General features: G+C 35.2%; 1 protein-coding gene across 1 annotated transcript in view; it reads right to left on the bottom strand.

The window, feature by feature from the left end:
* Positions 1-2,774: 2,774 nt before the first annotated feature.
* Positions 2,775-18,981, bottom strand: part of LOC128187856 (ATPase MORC2-like) — a 36,164-nt gene continuing 19,957 nt past the window's right edge. Inside the window, exons 25-29 of the mRNA XM_052858502.1 lie at positions 16,406-16,439; positions 16,068-16,222; positions 11,827-11,959; positions 11,350-11,466; positions 2,775-4,825 (exon numbers count right to left, since the gene is read on the bottom strand). Of these exons, the coding sequence (XP_052714462.1) occupies positions 4,736-4,825; positions 11,350-11,466; positions 11,827-11,959; positions 16,068-16,222; positions 16,406-16,439 (529 nt within the window). The 3' untranslated portion in view covers positions 2,775-4,735. The remainder of the gene's footprint in view (positions 4,826-11,349; positions 11,467-11,826; positions 11,960-16,067; positions 16,223-16,405; positions 16,440-18,981) is intronic.

Raw genomic sequence — 18,981 nt, 5'->3', positions numbered from 1 at the left:
ATTTACAACAATCAACGCTTTTTAATTTATTGGAAAGGATTTAAAGAAATAAAATAATTCTGTGTATTATTTCATTCCTTGCAATGATTCTTAACAATATATTTCATTTAAAAATATTTGAAATGTCAACAATTTAATTTACAACAAATAACGCTTTTGTAAATGGGAATACTTAATTTATAAACGAAAATATGCAATTTATTCTGATTAGCCAAAAAAGAAAAAATCCACATCCTCTGTATATCTAACAGTTATTCGTGTTGGAAAATATGACATTTTTAGACCCCTTCCCCTACCCTAAAACACCCACACAGACACAGGCAAAACACAATGTGAGCCAGAGTTATATCATAAATATATATATATAATAGGACGCTAACGATGAAAAATTGACTTTTTATGCATTTGGTTTACGAGTAATAGGAGCTCATTCATGACGCTTATGTGCTTTTTAAAGAACATCTTGAATACAAGTACTAAAATTCCAAATATAGAGAGCCGCTCCCTTTCTTGGTAATGTGTACATGTATAGGATTATTTTTTTTCAATAATGATAAAAAATCCACTGCACCCCAAAAAGAATGTTGACGAAGCAAGCTCTATATGCGCGTCATGTCGAAGGTGCAGGGAAAGAAAGGGAAATAGAGGTTCTCTTAACCCCCCCCCCCCCTTACCCCTAATCTATATAGCTAATGAAATTTTGTTTAAAATATCAATTTGGATAAATTAAAAAAAAAGCTATTTATATAACAGTATGTTAATTACATGGTTTTTTACATAAATATGTTTTTGAAGATAGCACAACAGTATTATACCTTTTATTTTTATTTTATTTCAACAAAAGTAGCTGAAATTAAAATCTGTTTCTTTGCCAAATCATGGGGGGTTCTAAAACTTCAAAGAATTCCACCTTTTCAGAACGGAATAATAAACGTCAGTGATTTACGTAAAATTATACATTTGCCTCATAAAATTCAATCGAAGCAAAGTTGGGAATTCAAATAAGTTTGTCTAACAACTAGCGACCACACACACCAAATCCCCAAACTGCGCGCTGGGGCTGAAACCAGAGAACTGTGCACAGGTTATTACCAACCAAACACTCTCTGATTAGGCAATTACCCCTGAAACGCACACGTCTGTTGCCATCATGTGCTGCCTATAAACATATGATTAACACAAAACAATGGTAGCAAGTTTGTCACCAATGGTGGCAACCGGGGGGACGACGAGTCTAGGCGGTCAAACGCGCCCTCGTGACGATAGCGCCGGCTTGTGCTCGGGTCGCGACATCGAACGCGCCAATCGCCACTTGGCTCTTTTATGTTTAGTGATAATAAGACTTAGCACGTTTAATAATTTGCATATACATGTACCATTTTAATCTCCAGATTTAAATAATTAATCATGATAAAAAAGAGACTTGCCTTATTTATGTTACATCTCAATGAAATCTATATATAATGATATTCATATAGGTGCGATTTTTAAAGGGATAAAAATGTACCGTTTTGCCTTGAAATTTCTTTCTTTTTTGTTAATATTAAAAGAAAAAACATTTAACACGTAACGTTATTACAATTATCACTACGGGTACTTCGAATTTTTAATTTTTCGATCACGTGAAATTACATCAAATAAAATGTAAACTTTCTCGTTTTTACAGATAAAAAGCATTGAAACAACAATTAATCTTTAAGGAATGGATTACTCCTTAATAATTCGGAATTGTTTTTATTCGCTCAATATTTTTCTAAAAAATCGGGAGTTTAATTTTAACAATGAAATATTATAATTTCTGAAAATAAATAGAAAAAGTTACTTTTATAAAAATAAAACTTAAAGGGGCATGGTCACGATTTTGGCCAAAAATTATTTTCCCGATTTTATTGTTTACAATGCTTCAGTAAGGCATTTTAAATAGGCAACCGAAATTTAAGTGTCATTCGTTGAGTTATAAGCGAGTTACAGAGCTTGCAATTCTTTGCTATGTAAACAAAGCTTTTATTTACATTTTGAACGTTTGAAGTGAAAACTCCATTTTTAGACCAAAAATGAATGTGGTAAACGTTAAGATATGTTTATTTTTGATTTGAATTTGAAGATGGAAAAATCAACTTGAAAAAGATCTTTTACCGGTATAGTGAACTAATGTAAACAAAAACAGGGCACGAGCCTTGTTTACATGACAAAGAATTGTGAGCCCTGTATCTTGCTTATAACTTCACTACTGGCTCTCCAATTTCATTTGGTCATTCGAAATGCATTTCTAAAGCATTGTAAATAATTAAAACAGAAAAATAGAATTTGACTAAAATCGTGACCATGCCCCTTTAAACAAATCGATAACGTTCATTTTTCGCCCCAAATAATATTTAGCATTTTGGAAGCTTGTGATGCATATACTTACATTGTGTGAATAATTTCACATATAATACGGAAAACGTTTGGTTGCGTAAATCAGTATTTCACTCAAGGAGGCTGAATGGTCAGCTAATTAGCCATAAGTTCTACCTTAGAATTTTAACGTTAAAACTGGAATATTTATCTACATCTTTATACAGAATTCCTCTTCTTAAGGAGATCAATACAGTCCCACTAATGCACCCATTTTTAAAATCATGATCATATGATTCCGTTTAATGCATTGGGGGCCCTTGATTAATGAATAAACATGATGCAAACATATATTTGCATTGAACATCTTAGCCAACAACTTTATAAGATATCATTCATATAAGTATTCCAAAATCAGAATGAAAGCAGAATAAACAGACATTTAAAGAGTGGTTTTATTTTCCTTCTTTTTATTTTAAAATGACATGTCCTATATGTTAAAATCACTATCTACATGTAATATATACAATCTACTATGTACACATCTCGTTCCTTTCTCCCACACCTTACTTACACATACACACTTCTTGGTCTTTGCAGAAATGCCATGTTTGTGACCCGATAAAACACGATGAAGCAAGCGAATTATTTACAGCACATGATGAAAAAATAAAACTGTCCCACTGTCTATGGTTGAAATGCCCTGAATGTAACTGCTATTTAAAAAATCATCAGCCCCAATATATCTTTCAGTCTGCAAGTCCCCCCTACCCTAAAAAAAAACCCCATAAACAAACAGAAAGCAACATTTTTTTAAGACCCTAAATTCTGCATATGTTTAAACTGGTTTCATTCAGGAGACAAGTTGGCGGTTTTCAAGAAATGATGTTGGACATCCATGTTTGTATAATCATATATCACAATCAACAGTCACATGAAATATATATGCTGTATATGCATAATTATGAATGGACAACCTGAGAATGATGTTGGATTTGATAAAACAAACACACGAAAACATATTTTAAAAAGAGTCTCACAATGTACAAATAAAACTATCAAATTAAAATGTCCGAGGTTCAAAATGATTTAAATGTACACAGCTTATAAACAGTCTACAGTTATTCATTATTGCATCTTGTTAAAGCAAGTAAATGTGTAACATTGTTTGGCGATGAATTCACAGCATAGATTGTATTTAAAAACAAAATAACAAAAATGTGTATGGAGATTCCAACAGTTTTTCACTGATAGGTTGTAGAAAAACAATTTTTATAAAAACATTTGGGGTGGGGTGGGGGGGAGGGAATGGGGTGTGTGTGTGTACAATACTGTTTTTCTGTAGGAATTTTGTTATACAACATTCAAAATATTTAAATTTTGGAACATTTTGTCTTTTTTTTTTTAATTTTAAATTGGGTGGAAAAAAGAGTGTTGCACATACCGGGTAGTTTTTTTTTATTCTGTAGGAATTTTGTTTTACAAAATTTCCAAATACACTAGTTATGAATATCAAACTTTACATGACAAATATTTTTAAGCCACTTACTGCATTGTTTGAAAAAAATTGTTCAAATACAGAACATAATCAAAATCAAGTCATGATAATTACTATTTTACACTAAAATCAAAAGTTGACGAATTAAGTCATTTCCCTTAAATGTTGATAATTAAAAAAAAATATTATGCATGATCTCTTAGTCATTTGGTGCGACATGTTCTACAGAGAGACAATATAAAGCTTCACAACACTTTTGATTTGTAAGATCATGTCCTCTACGAAAAGCACTCAAAAAAATTTACAAAGAAATTATTAATACTTCAGGGAACATAGACTCTTCTGGAAAATGTCAATATATCATTTGAAAAAATGATCAAGACACCGGAACAGCACAACAAAATGCACAGGTATAAATTATAATATGGTTTTTTGATATAGTATGTTTTCCCCCTAAATTTTCTAAACAATCAGTGAATGTCACATGAAGGACAGGTGGTGGGTGTGTTCTCAACGTCAGGGGACCATAGTGACAAAACTCCGAGGTCTGCCCTCGGAAAAAGGAACACAGTCTTACTACACTGTGAATACCAGGGACATTAATGGAGGGGGATGAGGCGGATCTGAGAGATTTAAAGGTGCAAAGGAACATATATAGACGTCCCATGGCCACTGTTTGCGCAGAGGTCCTATCACTCCAATGTTTGTTTAGAGGTCCTATTGATACAATGTTTGTGTAGAGGTCCTAAAGGCATTTGTCCTATCAGTCTTATGATTGTGTAAAGGTTCTAGCAGTCCTATGATTGTGTAGAGGTCCTATGTATGTGAAAAGGTCCTGGGGGCATTAGGTTTGTGAATAAGTCCTAGGGGCACTAGGTTTGTGAAAAGGTCCTAGGGGCACTATGTTTGTGACTGGACAGCCTGCTTCACACAAGCAGCCAGAAGTTCATCCACTTGGTCTCCATCTGCCTCAGGATCGATGTCAAACTCCTGTAAAATAATATGTACAAAAATCTCTTTAAATCATATTCAACATAGAAGTACTGGTACTTACAATACTATTAATCACTTTTTATACATGTTATAAGAACACAACCAAATTCTCACTAATACTGGTAAACATCAGTCTTTCCTCTTCCTATCCTTAATCTGCATATTGCAAGAAAAATGATTTACACTAACTGATGGTGAAGAATTCTAATTTGATACAGTTTACTACCAGGTATATCATGCTAATCTGTATATTGCACAGAAATTACTAGAAAACTTGTGAGAATGAATAAAATGGATAACTGTCGTATCCAACACTTCCACGAAAAATTAATAATAAGGGCAATACAACTCCCACTTTCAACATCACAGTGAGAGGAAACATAGCTGGTTTTCAATTTTATAAAATACATTGTACATCTTTAAAGAGAGGCACAAGGCAGTTTGCCTTTCTACATATTACCACTTGATCGACTCCATATCTCAATTAGATGCAGCGTATGCTGCCAAGACGCTTGTTGACTACTTCTCCTCTCTCCTTTTTTATGGGGAAACACAATCTGACTACACCTGGGCGAGTACTGAAAGGACCCAGCATCCTGCATATATAACAACCACCAGAGGATCTTTAACAGATATTTGTAACAGTGTGACAACAGGATCAATTTAACGTTTGGGTGGTCAACAGTCACATTAACACTCCAGCATGGAGATCCGTCTTGGATCACATTCTAAGGGTGAGAAAAAGTGCATGTCATCCTTCATCCTCGAGACAACCTCCACGGATGACATTCCCATAATTATTCCAGTATATCTTTCAGTTTAAGAATTTCCCAGTGAAGAAAAAAAAGGTCAGCGTTTTTGAAAGAATAGATCAAAAGGTCCCTCAGAAAGTTATGTTCCAATTGTTTAACCTCTCTTGATGTCTAGACTTGAGTATCATGGGCATTTCCATTTCCTTTTGTCTTTTACTCAAGAGACAAAGCAAATTACTTTTTAATCTTCCGAATTCTCAGCAGTTCTTTAACATAGCCTTAAAATATTGCCTCTCTTTTCTATTCTTGTGCAAGGTGACAAATTGATGGTGAATGATCTTAGAATGACAAAATGACTCAATATTTCACCCCATAAACAATGCAGTTACCACCAAGAGATTAATACATCCCCCCCCCAAAAAAAAACCCCCAAAAAACAAAACAAAACAACAAAACATAGCATTCTCTTGTATAGTCTTATTTTGATTTTTTATTTAAAGTGAACATTTTTTTTTGAGTCTTCTCCAAAAAGTCTCAGGAATCTTCATGAAGAATGTGCAGTGTCTGTTTTTGTAAACAAGAGTAAATTTCTGTTTTCTCAATAAAATACAAAAACCAAAAACATGACTCTCAGCTGGGTATTACAGCCTGACCAATTTCAAGAGAAATAAAATAGATATTTTTTGATGTGATATAATCAAATTTAAGCTGCGCTGCAAGCCTCTGAAGGAAAACAATTTATCACTGCATCAAATTTGATTCTTGTAGGAAACATAAAGCAGTACTTATATACAAAACACTGTGAACTGAAATAACCTCTGAGATTGTACTAGAAGAAAGAATTAATTTTTACCTATTCAGTCATTAAAGTTTAGATACTAGTACAGCTGTATCCCTAATTTGGTTATGTTTTGCCTTTTGAACTTAATGAAGGCCTTTGGTTAAGGTTACAGCCACCCTATCATTGTTTGGTTCATTCGTTTTTTTATAATGTACTGTATACTCTCACAAATCTTGGATAAAGGAAGGAATTAGTATCCCCCTCCCCATTATAAAAAGTGTAAAAAAAGACTGTAAGCCACCAGTACTACAATTTCAATTACCATACGTGTAAAATAATGCTCAAGAAATACTGTGAAATGAAACTTCTCAAAGCATAAGAAATACTGTGAAAATAAACCTTCTTGATGTAATATCAGAGAAATCAATGCCCTATGTGAAGACTTTAAATAAATTTGGTGGAATAGGTAAACACAACATAAAGATTCTGTGTCTGTAACATATACATTAAGGACCTATAAAATTTTCCAATGAATCTACAATAAACATATCAGCTTTAATATGCTGCCTTAAATTCTATCTTACTGTAATCGCCAAAAAAAAAAGTTGTCGTCTTTAAAGGCTTTAATTTAAATCTATTACAATAAACTATAAAATGACAATGCTGTTATCGGAGCAAAGAGACGGAACTGTTAAACATAAGCACATTGTTGGTGAAGTCAAACATCAGCTATCCTCTAACAATGTTCCGGATGTAACCGAATCTGAGCAAGAACCATTTAATACAATTGTGCCAAGCCAACAGAATGCTATAAACCCGATGAAAGGACAAACTCTCTGCTAAATTGGGGAGGAATTCTTGTAGGTCTTTGATGATTATATACACATCAACACTTGTAATGGACATTGTGCCCTCTTTATGGCAAGTCACCTTTCTATGATCATCAAATTTGCACGGAATACCAGTATATTTGTTCAGAACATGTATTTCTAAGCTTATTATGTCAAGTGATGACTCTGACTTGCCATAGGATAAATTTCAGTACAGTTATACTCATATCAAATAAGCATTAACAAGGAAAGCGAAACAAAGCATTATATATTTAGACAACTCTCATATTGCTGCCATTTTATTAGCAGCATTTCACAACAGATTAGAATTAGTTTTAAAACAGTATTACCCAGCCTCGGATTTCAAAGGTGTTTGTCATTCCTTATAAAAGTTTTCCAATAAAATACAGGTGTTCAAAATAAAATGTCCAGTGTTGATTTCATCACCCTTTAACTATAAGACTTCTGAACACGCATGCAATGACTGAATCAAAGAACATAAATCTAATCTTTCATCATGTTGATAACATAAAATCTTAAGGACATAGATCATGACAAAAGTTGTTTTTGAATCACGAGGGAAGATGTTATTTTTCATGAAGTAGAACACTAGTTGACAATGGCTAAAGAAAGACTTCGTACTTCTTTTTTTGTTTTTTGTTTAAATCAGACAAAAGGCTTGATTAAGTTCATGGCCGACGATGACTAAGAAAACACTGAATTACTTTATATTCCAGTTTCTTCAAATTGGTAAGTCACCTCAGCGTCTTTTTTAAGACGCAAAGTCTTTGAAACTTTTTGTCTTTCAGTCGAGAAACAGGGTTTTTTAGGGGGGAAAAATAACATAAAGAAATGTCCTGTTAATTTTTTCACAACATTAACAACAAGCAATTACACAGATTCTTATCAACCCACTCTGACAACAGACTCCCATGTCGCCAAACGGCTGCAGTCGCTTATGCCGAATATGTAGCAACCAACAGATTTTTTTCTCCAAAATCGATCTAACATCCCTCCCAGAATTAGGAAAGTATTATCCAGCGATGGGAAAGAAATGCTATCGCTCCTTTTAGCAGAAGAGTTTGTGTTCGGAAAATAATGGTCCCTGGGTGCACATCAATCATGGAGGAAGCAACAGACGACATTATCTGCAGGACGGAGGTGGCAAAATTTGCCATTGCAAGCCAGGATGTACGCCAATTAATTCTGTATTGGAAGATGGTGTATTGATATTGGCTATTAATGCTGACAATAATATGAATATTGATGCTGTAATGTATAGTCTTGTCTGAAGAGGGCCTCTCTCTTGTGTTCTTTGGAATTTTACTGCCCAAATCATGCAAAGGGGGGTCCTAGCAAAGAGATAAGTGCACCCAATAACGGAGCAGAAACCAGGTCTCCATCATCTCTAGATGGAGTTAAAAGTCAGCCCCATATATCACAGTAAAAAGCAGTGGGTGTTTTGGAGGGTTCTTACATCAACTTTCACAAGATACCAAGACCAAGCACTGTTAAATTTCACATGTGATTTTTCCACATTACAAGTGCTGTTGATAAGCTGTAAACTCTAAACTGTTAAATCTGATGGATGCCCAACATGCTTTCTGATTTTCATGGATTTACTCTCATTGTTCCTGCTGAGATTGCTCAGAACAAAAGAGGATTTAATTTTGTTATCGCATTACCCATTTGCTAATATCCTATTAGTTCAAAAAACAACAAATAACAATTCTTTAAGCATTAAATCACACCTAACTGACAATTAAAATAGAATTATTATGGAAACTGAGATGATGATACATATTTTTAGGATAAAATTTCAGGTACAATGGATTATAGAAACAGTTTGATTTTATAGGTAATGTGACAAAACAGAAATCACATCTCCATCTCTAGTTAAAATATTACAAAGGGTTTACAAGATGCACTGAATTCACCCCCCCCTTTTCTTGTTCTTTTAAAAGAAGGCATACGGGCACAACACTTATCTATGCAATATTATTTCAATAAATTAGCAATAAATTAATTTTCAAATAAAATACAGAACATAGATGTTTCTAATATAGCAAATTAACTTCACACAAATATTAACATAGTTTTTATTACAAAGATCAAAGGCCTGAAGGGCCATAATGGCTTACGGGTTTGATATGACTATATTTACATGGATCGAGTATGATTCCCTCTATTTCTTACAGAAACTTTAGTTTATTTATAGCTCTATAGAAAGTAACTAGCTACATGTAATTCATAGATCTATAGAAACTAACAGGACCAATATCAACATGCCCCATTTGTTGATTGGTCGAACCTTAGTGACCGAAACAGACAGGATTATAATCTAGACGCCTCTTTTATCAGTTGGTTGAAACCACCATTGCTTTAAGGAAAATCATAGACTGCATAAAATAATAATGATGATGTCAGACTCAAACTCCAATATGAGACAATTTGTTTCTTTTTTTTTATCCAACGACTGAAGTACATTGACTGTAAATTCATTCAACTACATGTATATCGCACACAAAAACACTTAAAACCAACATGCTCTCAAATATCAGTATACCTTGTATTCCTACGCACTATGAACTTGCGCGAGAGTTGGTGCACGGTGCAAGGTAACAGCGCCACAGCCAGCGCGAAATCAGTGCGTAAAAATAATATAACCAAATGATGAAATGTAATGCACGTTATGTACTATAATTAATATGAATTCTCATGAAATCTAAACCAACAAGTATTATTCCATTTTATTTGTATTTCATAAATGTATATTTATTCATATTTTTCTGGGTTTTTTCTACCTTCTTAAGAGGCTGACCTTCACAAGCTTTTATAAGAATACAGATTCACAAGGCAGTTCTAACACCTTCTGTTTTATTTTTTCCCCTTTGTACAGAGATAAACTCTTTGGAAGGGGGGGGGGGGGGCAAGAAACAGACAGAACTTATTACAGCAAACTTGTTTTCACACCAAATTTAATTAAAATTAATTACTGCACTATAACTTTGCAGTCAGTCTTGTGTACACAGTCATTTTCAGAGGCATACTATACGATGTCTGTGTTGTGACATCGCTTCCGTATATGACTTGCAATCAAGCTTAACTGTATATTGTTTTCTTATTTGAGTACATTTGGTCTCAAGTTTCCAATATTTTTACGACAAATAAACAGTTCAATCATAGCACAACCAAGGTAACTCCATCGAGGGAATATTGTGCTATTTTTAGATCTTGGAAAATCCCCAACATTCGATAATGGCGGAGGTGTCGAAGAAGGCACATTATATTAAAACAAGTAGTAATTGCCCCTCTATTTATGCATCTATTACCGATTTATAATCCCAGTTTCAATATATCTCAATCATAAGTTCAGTTCTTTAACCGTTAAACACTTTCCCCCTTGCTGAGTTCGATGTCGATCGAAGTTAGCGACGCACTCTGCGGGTGCAAACGTTTTCATGAAAATTTAACGAAATAACGACTACTTTACATTTACTTATCACTGTTAGGATCTGAAATAATTGGGAAAAGATTTTTTGCTTATAATACATGCAAGTATGCATAGTGGAAAGCATGGCGGCACTGTGTGATGCATAGCAGGGGCCTATACCTCTATGCAAAAACACTGCAGTTAATATTCATTCGCGTTAGATATCGAGCTTATTTAAATAAAGTCAATTCATATTGGTTACAATAACATAAGTGATAATAACATATGGAAAATATAATCTTGCTTAAAGATATTTATTATGAACAACAAACAGTTAACTTTGCAACATTCGAATAGAACTATTTTTTGTCGCGCATGTTCAGATAACTGAACTCTTTGCCGTAAAGATTATCCGGCAACTAGATGGCCGTAAGCCATAAAAAATCCTTCTATTCTTTATACTGGTGAAACACTTTCAAAAAAAAATATTTTTCAATACCCGGTATATAAGTAAAGTTTTAGACCTCAATGTGTCACCTTCACATGCCCAAAAAATGACTAATGTAGAAAGTTGGTTCCATATTATCTCTGGATTTCTTTCATGAATACTCTTTTATCCAAAAGCCTTTTAACATTACAATTATAAAACATTCTAGTCCCTTTTTTGCTTCAGGATATTTTTGTGTACACCCCCCCCTTTTCGTCTTCAGTAGGTCTAGCATTACCTCATTGATTGACTTGAGGAGCTTGGCGATGAGCTTGCGGACAGATGATAGTTTGGACACAGCTGCCTCACTCTCCTGCTTTTTCTGAGCTGCCTCTGTTTGGAAGTTCCCGACCAACTACAAGTAATCAATCTCAACCCCTCAGCATCCAAGGCATTTTCATAAGATTGTTATGAAAATATTTGCAACAATCTATAAATAACTTACATGTATTGTGTTTCATTAATATTTATTTTCATGATTTTTTTTTTCACACTTGCAACTCTCCAAAATGAAAAAAAAAGTCTACACAAAAATCATGCATACAATGAAAAATATTGGAAGATCATATTCATATCAAAGTAAATAATGCTGTGATCTACAAGATTTATTGATGTATGAAATTCTAACATGTTCTTTTCCATTTTCCTTATTAAAACAGATATAATGTCACCAATCTATAACCATACACAACATTATAATTATAGAAACTCTTACTTTACGCAGTCCTTTCTCATAATGGTCAAAGAAATCATCCAATGGGAAGTTGGCGAGTTCTTGCGGAGTCATGGTAGTAATGGTGTCTTTATCCATCACCCACTGTGGCGGCAGGAAGTATCGCAAACAGGTCCTACAACAGTCGCAACTCGGTATAAAACATCTTATGATACCTGCTTCATCAAAATCTAAAGACATCAAAAAAATTTAACCACAATATGTATCCATGATCACTCCCTCCCAAGTTTGCATATACTGTAGATTCCTAATTAAACGCGAAGAATTAATATCCGCCTAAAATCGCGAGAAGCAACCCTCGCAGATTTTAAAATCTCGCTTTCATTTTTTAGAAGTTTTGAACTATAGGAAAAGTTAACAAAAAATTGGTGATCGCGAATTGATATTCTTGCCATTTGACACAAAACAAATATCCCTTTCAAATTACGATATATTAATGCATTTCATCTAGCTGAGCTAGACCACATGAATTGTATAACTTATAAAATTCATAGATTGAATATGATCAATGTCAAAACATATAAGGTAATAAGTTTTACATCTCTGTTGTTCAAATTGATTAAACTAATTTAAACTTTTAAGATTCTCCAGTTTGGGACACATTTGGAATATGATCAGCATCAGATTAATTCATGAGTTATGCTTCATTCATGATGTGCAGTAGATATTTTACCCTTGCTATATTGTTTAGAACATTACACACATTCATTCTTACTTAATTTGTCTTTACATATCATTAGGAACTTGTGCAAAAAAAAAAGAAAAGAAAACTAAGTATCTTAGAAAAGTCATTATTCTTCCTTCAAGGTTAAAACTTATTTTGTAAGCAACCCCATCTAATTTATCATTTATATATGATGATACAGAAAATGTTTCCACGCAACATAAAACTTAACAAGAGGCCCAGTGGCCACATCGCTCACCTGAGGAACAATAGGTATGATAAAATCAGCTTAATGGAGTCATAATACAAACAATCTGGACAATGTACAATTAATACATGTAGATCCTGTATAAATAAAATCCATTTTTTCCACCTGGATATTCTTATGTTTATAATCATTAGTCCCTTTTCTAACATGATGATTTTATAGTCATATCACATGTTAAGTATTGCAGTCCTCAAAAAGATCCCTTACAATTGTTTATATATGGGATATTAAGCTACATCAAACTCTGAACCTTCTTGTGAGGCCAAAGAATTGTCCTGGAGCCAAAGTCTTAACAATTATAAAGAATCAGCTGGCTGATTAGTTTCTGAGAAGAAGATTTTAAAAGATTGACTCTATATATTCCTATGTAAAACTTTAACACCCCCCCCCCCAATGTGGGCTCACCCTACCCCCAGGGATCATGTTTTCACAACTTTGAATCTACACTGCCTGAGGATGCTTCGACACGAGTTTCAGCTTTCCTGGCTGATTAGTTTCTGAGAAGATTTTTAAATATTTACTCTATATATTCCTATGTAAAACTTCGACCCCCCATCGTGGCCCCACCCTACCCCCGGGGGTCATGATTTTCACAACTTTGAATCTACACTGCCTGAGGATACTTCCACACAAGTTTCAGCTTTCCTGGCTGATTAGTTTCTGAGAAGATTTTTAAATATTTACTCTATATATTCCTATGTAAAACTTCGACCCCCCCCCCCATTGTGGCCCCCACCCTACCCCCAGGGATCATGATTTTCACAACTTTGAATCTGCACTACCTGATGATACTTCCACACAAGTTTCAGCTTTCCTGGCTGATTAGTTTCTGAGAAGAAGATTTTTAAATATTTACTCTATATATTCCTATGTAAAACTTCGACCCCCCCATTGTGGCCCCACCCTACCCCTTGGGATCATGATTTTCACAACTTTGAATCTACACTGCCTGAGGATGCTTCCACACGAGTTTCAGCTTTCCTGGCTGATTGGTTTCTGAGAAGAAGATTTTCAAAGATTTACTCTATATATTCCTATGTAAAACTTCAACCCCCGTTGTGGCCCCACCCTACCCCCAGGGGTCATGATTTTCACAATTTTGAATCTGCACTACCTGAGGATACTTCCACACAAGTTTCAGCTTTCCTGGCTGATTAGTTTCTGAGAAGAAGAATTTTAAAGATTTACTCTATATATTCCTTTGTAAAACTTCGACCCTCCATTGTCCCCCACCCTACCCCCAGGGATCATGATTTTCACAACTTTGAATCTGCACTACCTGAGGATGCTTCCACATAAGTTTCAGCTTTCCTGGCTAATTAGTTTCTGAGAAGAAGATTTTAAAGATTTACTCTATGTATATAAATTCCTATGTAAAACTTCGAACCCCCATTGTAGCCCCACCCTAACCCTGGGGGTCATGATATTCACAACTTTGAATCTACACTACCTGGGGATGCTTCCTCACAAGTTTCAGCTTTCCTGGCTGATTAGTTTCTGAGAGAATTTTTAAATATTTACTCTATATATACCTATGTAAAACTTCGACCACCCCATTGTTGCCCCACCCTACCCCCGGGGGTCATGATTTTCACAACTTTGAATCTGCACTACCTGATGATACTTCCACACAAGTTTCAGCTTTCCTGGCTGATTAGTTTCTGAGAAGAAGATTTTTAAAGATTTACTCAATATATTCCTATGTAAAACTTCGACCACCCCATTGTGGCCCCACCCTACCCCCGGGGAACATGATTTTCACAACTTTGAATCTACACTACCTGAGGATGCTTCCACACAAGTTTCAGCTTTCCTGGCTGATTAGTTTCTGAGAAGAGGATTTTCAAAGATTTACTCAATATATTCCTATGTAAAACTTCGACCACCCCATTGTGGCCCCACCCTACCCCCGGGGAACATGATTTTCACAACTTTGAATCTACACTACCTGAGGATGCTTCCACACAAGTTTCAGCTTTTCTGGCTGATTAGTTTCTGAGAAGAAGATTTTTAAAGATTTACTCAATATATTCCTATGTAAAACTTCGACCCCCCATTGTGGCCCCACCCTACCCCCGGGGGTCATGATTTTCACAACTTTGAATCTACACTACCTGAGGATGCTTCCACACAAGTTTCAGCTTTCCTGACTGATTAGTTTCTGAGAAGAAGATTTTTAAAGATTTACTCAATATATTCCTATGTAAAACTTCGACCCCCCATTGTGGCCCCACCCTACCCCGTGGGTACATGATTTTCACAACTTCGAATCTACACTACCTGAGGATGCTTCCACACAAGTTTCAGCTTTTCTGGCTGATTAGTTTCTGAGAAGAAGATTTTTAAAGATTTACTCTATATATTCCTATGTAAAACTTCGACGCCCCATTGTGGCCCCACCCTACCCCCAGGGATCATGAATTTCACAACTTTGAATCTACACTACCTGAGGATGCTTCCACACAAATTTCAGCTTTCCTGGCTGATTAGTTTCTGAGAAGAAGAATTTTAAAGATTTACTCTATATATTCCTATGTAAAACTTTGACCCCCCATTGTGGCCCCACCCTACCCCCGGGGGTCATGAATTTCACAACTTTGAATCTACACTACCTGAGAATGCTTCCACACAAGTTTCAGCTTTCCTGGCTTTTTGGTTCTTGAGAAGAAGATTTTTGAAAATTTCTCGAAATTTTTCATTAATTTTTAATTATCTCCCCTTAAAAACGAGTGTGGCCCTTAATTTTCACAACTTTGAATCCCCTTTGCCTAAGGATGATTTGTGCCAAGTTTGGTTGAAATTGGCCCAGTAGTTCTTGAGAAGATGTTGAAAATGTGAAAAGTTTACGGACAGATGGACGGACAGACAGACGGACGACAGACAAAATGTGATCAGAATAGCTCACTTGAGCTTTCAGCTCAGGTGAGCTAAAAAGTGCAATCTAGTTTGCTATCCTATTTCACCCACATTTTTTTTTTGAAAAAAGTTAAAATATGCTGTGTAATTAATATGGTGATACATGTACTTTTGACGTCAGGAAAAAAAAACGGCATTGACCTTCATTCCTAAATATGTGGTATCTGATTTAGCTTATCAATTTCTTGATACTTGTGTCCTCTCTTTGTTTACAGAGTTTCTAGTATCAGATTCACTGATGTGTGGTAGATATTCTACTCCTGTTATTGTTTTGCACATAACCTGCATTTGATTCATTCACGATCTGTAGATATTTTAGAGCTTTCGTGTCTACACCAGAGTACAAGAGGAGGACAATGGCTGGAGTAATCTAACCTGTAACCGTTGGCGATTTCCTCCGTCACCTGATCAGATGAGGTTGCCACTGCAGTAGTTGCCGTTGACGAAGAAGGCGTCTCCGCTGCTGTGTCTTGCGAGGAAGCAGGAGATGCTTGGACATGATTGGTCGACTCTGAAGGAGGGTGACCGTTCTTTTTTTGAGGAAAGAAAAATCAAGATCAGTTATAATAACATTTCACATGTGGTTTTATACTGAGTTTTTAAAGTAAAAATTAAAACAGAAAAAAATCGTACAATGTATTCATAAAAAATATAATCTTTTGAAAACAAACAACATATGTCTTCACAAAATCTAAAATAACTAACATACTCACAAGAAGTTTAATATCTGTACTACTTTTGTCAAACCTAAAAAAATAAGACAAAAGTAATGAATTATCATGTGTGTCCACAGAATAAAAATTGTTTTTCCCTTGTAGTATTATTCATTTGTATTGTGATATAGAATGGTTGTATTTTAGAGACTTGTGTAGATTATTTGACTTTTTCCTTATATTTCCTTTTACTCATGTTTTGTGGTTTAAAGTTGAAGAGCTTGACAAGGCTAATGAAACAGGACAATATGGTCCCCTACTCTGTTCAACAAAGACAGCAAGGCAACCTGCAATACTCCACAATGCAGAAGATAAACACTAATACACCACCTCATTGAAAGGAAAGTGGAGCCAACACAACTTAATTAAGTTCTTTAGAGTGTCTCTGGAACGTGCCACAGATATGACCTGGTGGAGAAAACATCACTCCTGACTCAGCTTGGCTGTCCCCATCGACACCCCGGTCCCCACAAAACAGTCCAAATCTGGGGGTCAGACAAACAAGGAGGCCCAGAAACCCTGCCAGGAGAATATACGGCTTTCCTAATCTGTGGTCAATGCTGTCCCCATACAAAGTACGGCAACTTACAAAAGGGGTAGGGATTATCCCCCCAAGGGGTCTCCTCTACAACCCCCTTTATAATCACCTCATTATATACACCGCATATTAGCAATTTGGTTTATTATCATTACAGGGCCGCCTCCCCCGATAGGCCAGGAATGCCGATGTACAGATCAGGAGCTGAACAGCATATTGATGGTGGGGTGATAATTGTGACCTACCCTGGCTAATTCTGGGTATGGCACACGTGGCCACACATCACTGATTGATGGCCGAGGTGTATGGCATCTGACACCGGTGCCGTAATCTCTGGCCTGCTCACCTTTTGTTCCAAGGTGATATCAATATTTTCAAACAGATTCCAAATATTGTAATTTGTCACCTCCAGGCTGACATTACTGTTGACCAGGTATATTACGGAGGGAATGATGAAAAGTTATGGGTACGTCACGCAGATATTAATATTTTTCATAAGCTGTATCCATCAGTGATTGATATTACTGATATAACGATCCTTAATCACTGAGAGGTGGCTAGCAGATCACAATTTACACACCTTTAAACATTAACTACTACTATTTCAAAATATTGGCATTCCCTAAATTAGATTTCAATAAGATGTCTCAAATGTCTATGCAGATTAAAAACCAAATTGGAGCACATCAGTGGACTATGAACTTGATAGGCATCTTATTTTCTTGTGAAAATGATGAAGAAACATAATTCTATACAAGACTACAAGTAGTTATGCATTCTTATGCAATAAGACAAAGTTATTTTTTGAAAAATGATCTCTGAAACCCGACTTTCAATATGTTAAGAAATACAATGAACACTTGTTTTAATATTTTTGTATTTTGATAAATAATTACTTTATAGTTTTACTTTTAAATTAAAAAAAAAATCAAAATGCAAATAAAATCAAAAATTATTTACTGATTCAATGAAAAGTCTGAGATGGAAACACAGAAAACAGAGCAACAAAAAGACAAAAGACAACCAAATCCCCAACTGAGGGCAAATGCATTTGTATGTGCAAGAGAAAAAAGTATGAAACATCTGATTAAAATTTCATCAGTGTCGAGACATGGGTGCAATTTTGTCTCATCAAATGACCACAGAGCTTGGTCCTGGTGTCATGTGATACTCCCGTTGGAGGAGACGATCACTTTGCTACCAATCACTTCAGCCCCAGAGTCAGTATCAATGACCGCACTGGCTCATCAACAAAGCCCAGATCAAACGCTTCCCCCTTCAGCAGGGGAGCTTAATCAGGTCCGAAAGTTATCTTTTGATCAGAGCAGATTCCAAGAGTACCCTTTATTCATTACTTTATAATTCATGAATTGCCCAAAAAATAAATCGAAACCCATTCAAAGTATAGTTACATTGAAACAAATGAACAATCAAAGGTCAACACAACTCTGAATAAGTATTCTCATAAAGTTGAATAAATGAATGTTTAAAGATTGACACAGAAGAGTCTTTAAGGGTCAGAATTTTTTGAGATTGAATATAACTTGGAGTACTTTTAAACAAATGTACCATGAATAACTGTGTGTCATTATGCAATTTAAAGAAAAACAATATTCTTGTCCCAATATTACTGTCAAGAAACATGATGAGTATTTGGCATGACACTGTGACACATCCAGTTTCAGTAGCCCAGTACGCGGATCAGACAGAACAAAAATGGATATTCCATCCCTCACTCTCTCCCGAACAGTAGTTTTTTGTTGCAATAAATAACATTATCCTACAGCGAAATAATAGTGCCAGGTCCCAACAGAGATTTGAAGCATTATGAAGTACGTTTCTAAATAAAATCCTTCAGCATTTGCTAATATCAGCAAATTACACATAGGGGACAGTGCTAATTGTTTCACATAGACATAAAATTATATTGCTTACAATTGGTTAAAATTTACAACTCGTCTGTGGATGGTACTCGTAAATTTTTAATCACTTTCGCAAAGAAATAAACTCTTTATTCCCATTTGCCGAGGAGTTGTGT

The sequence above is a fragment of the Crassostrea angulata genome, chromosome 6, assembly GCF_025612915.1.
Source record: "Crassostrea angulata isolate pt1a10 chromosome 6, ASM2561291v2, whole genome shotgun sequence".
In the NCBI taxonomy this organism is placed as follows: domain Eukaryota; kingdom Metazoa; phylum Mollusca; class Bivalvia; order Ostreida; family Ostreidae; genus Magallana; species Magallana angulata.
The sequence above is the reverse complement of the archived record's forward strand: the minus strand, read 5'-3'. Positions and strand labels throughout refer to the sequence as shown.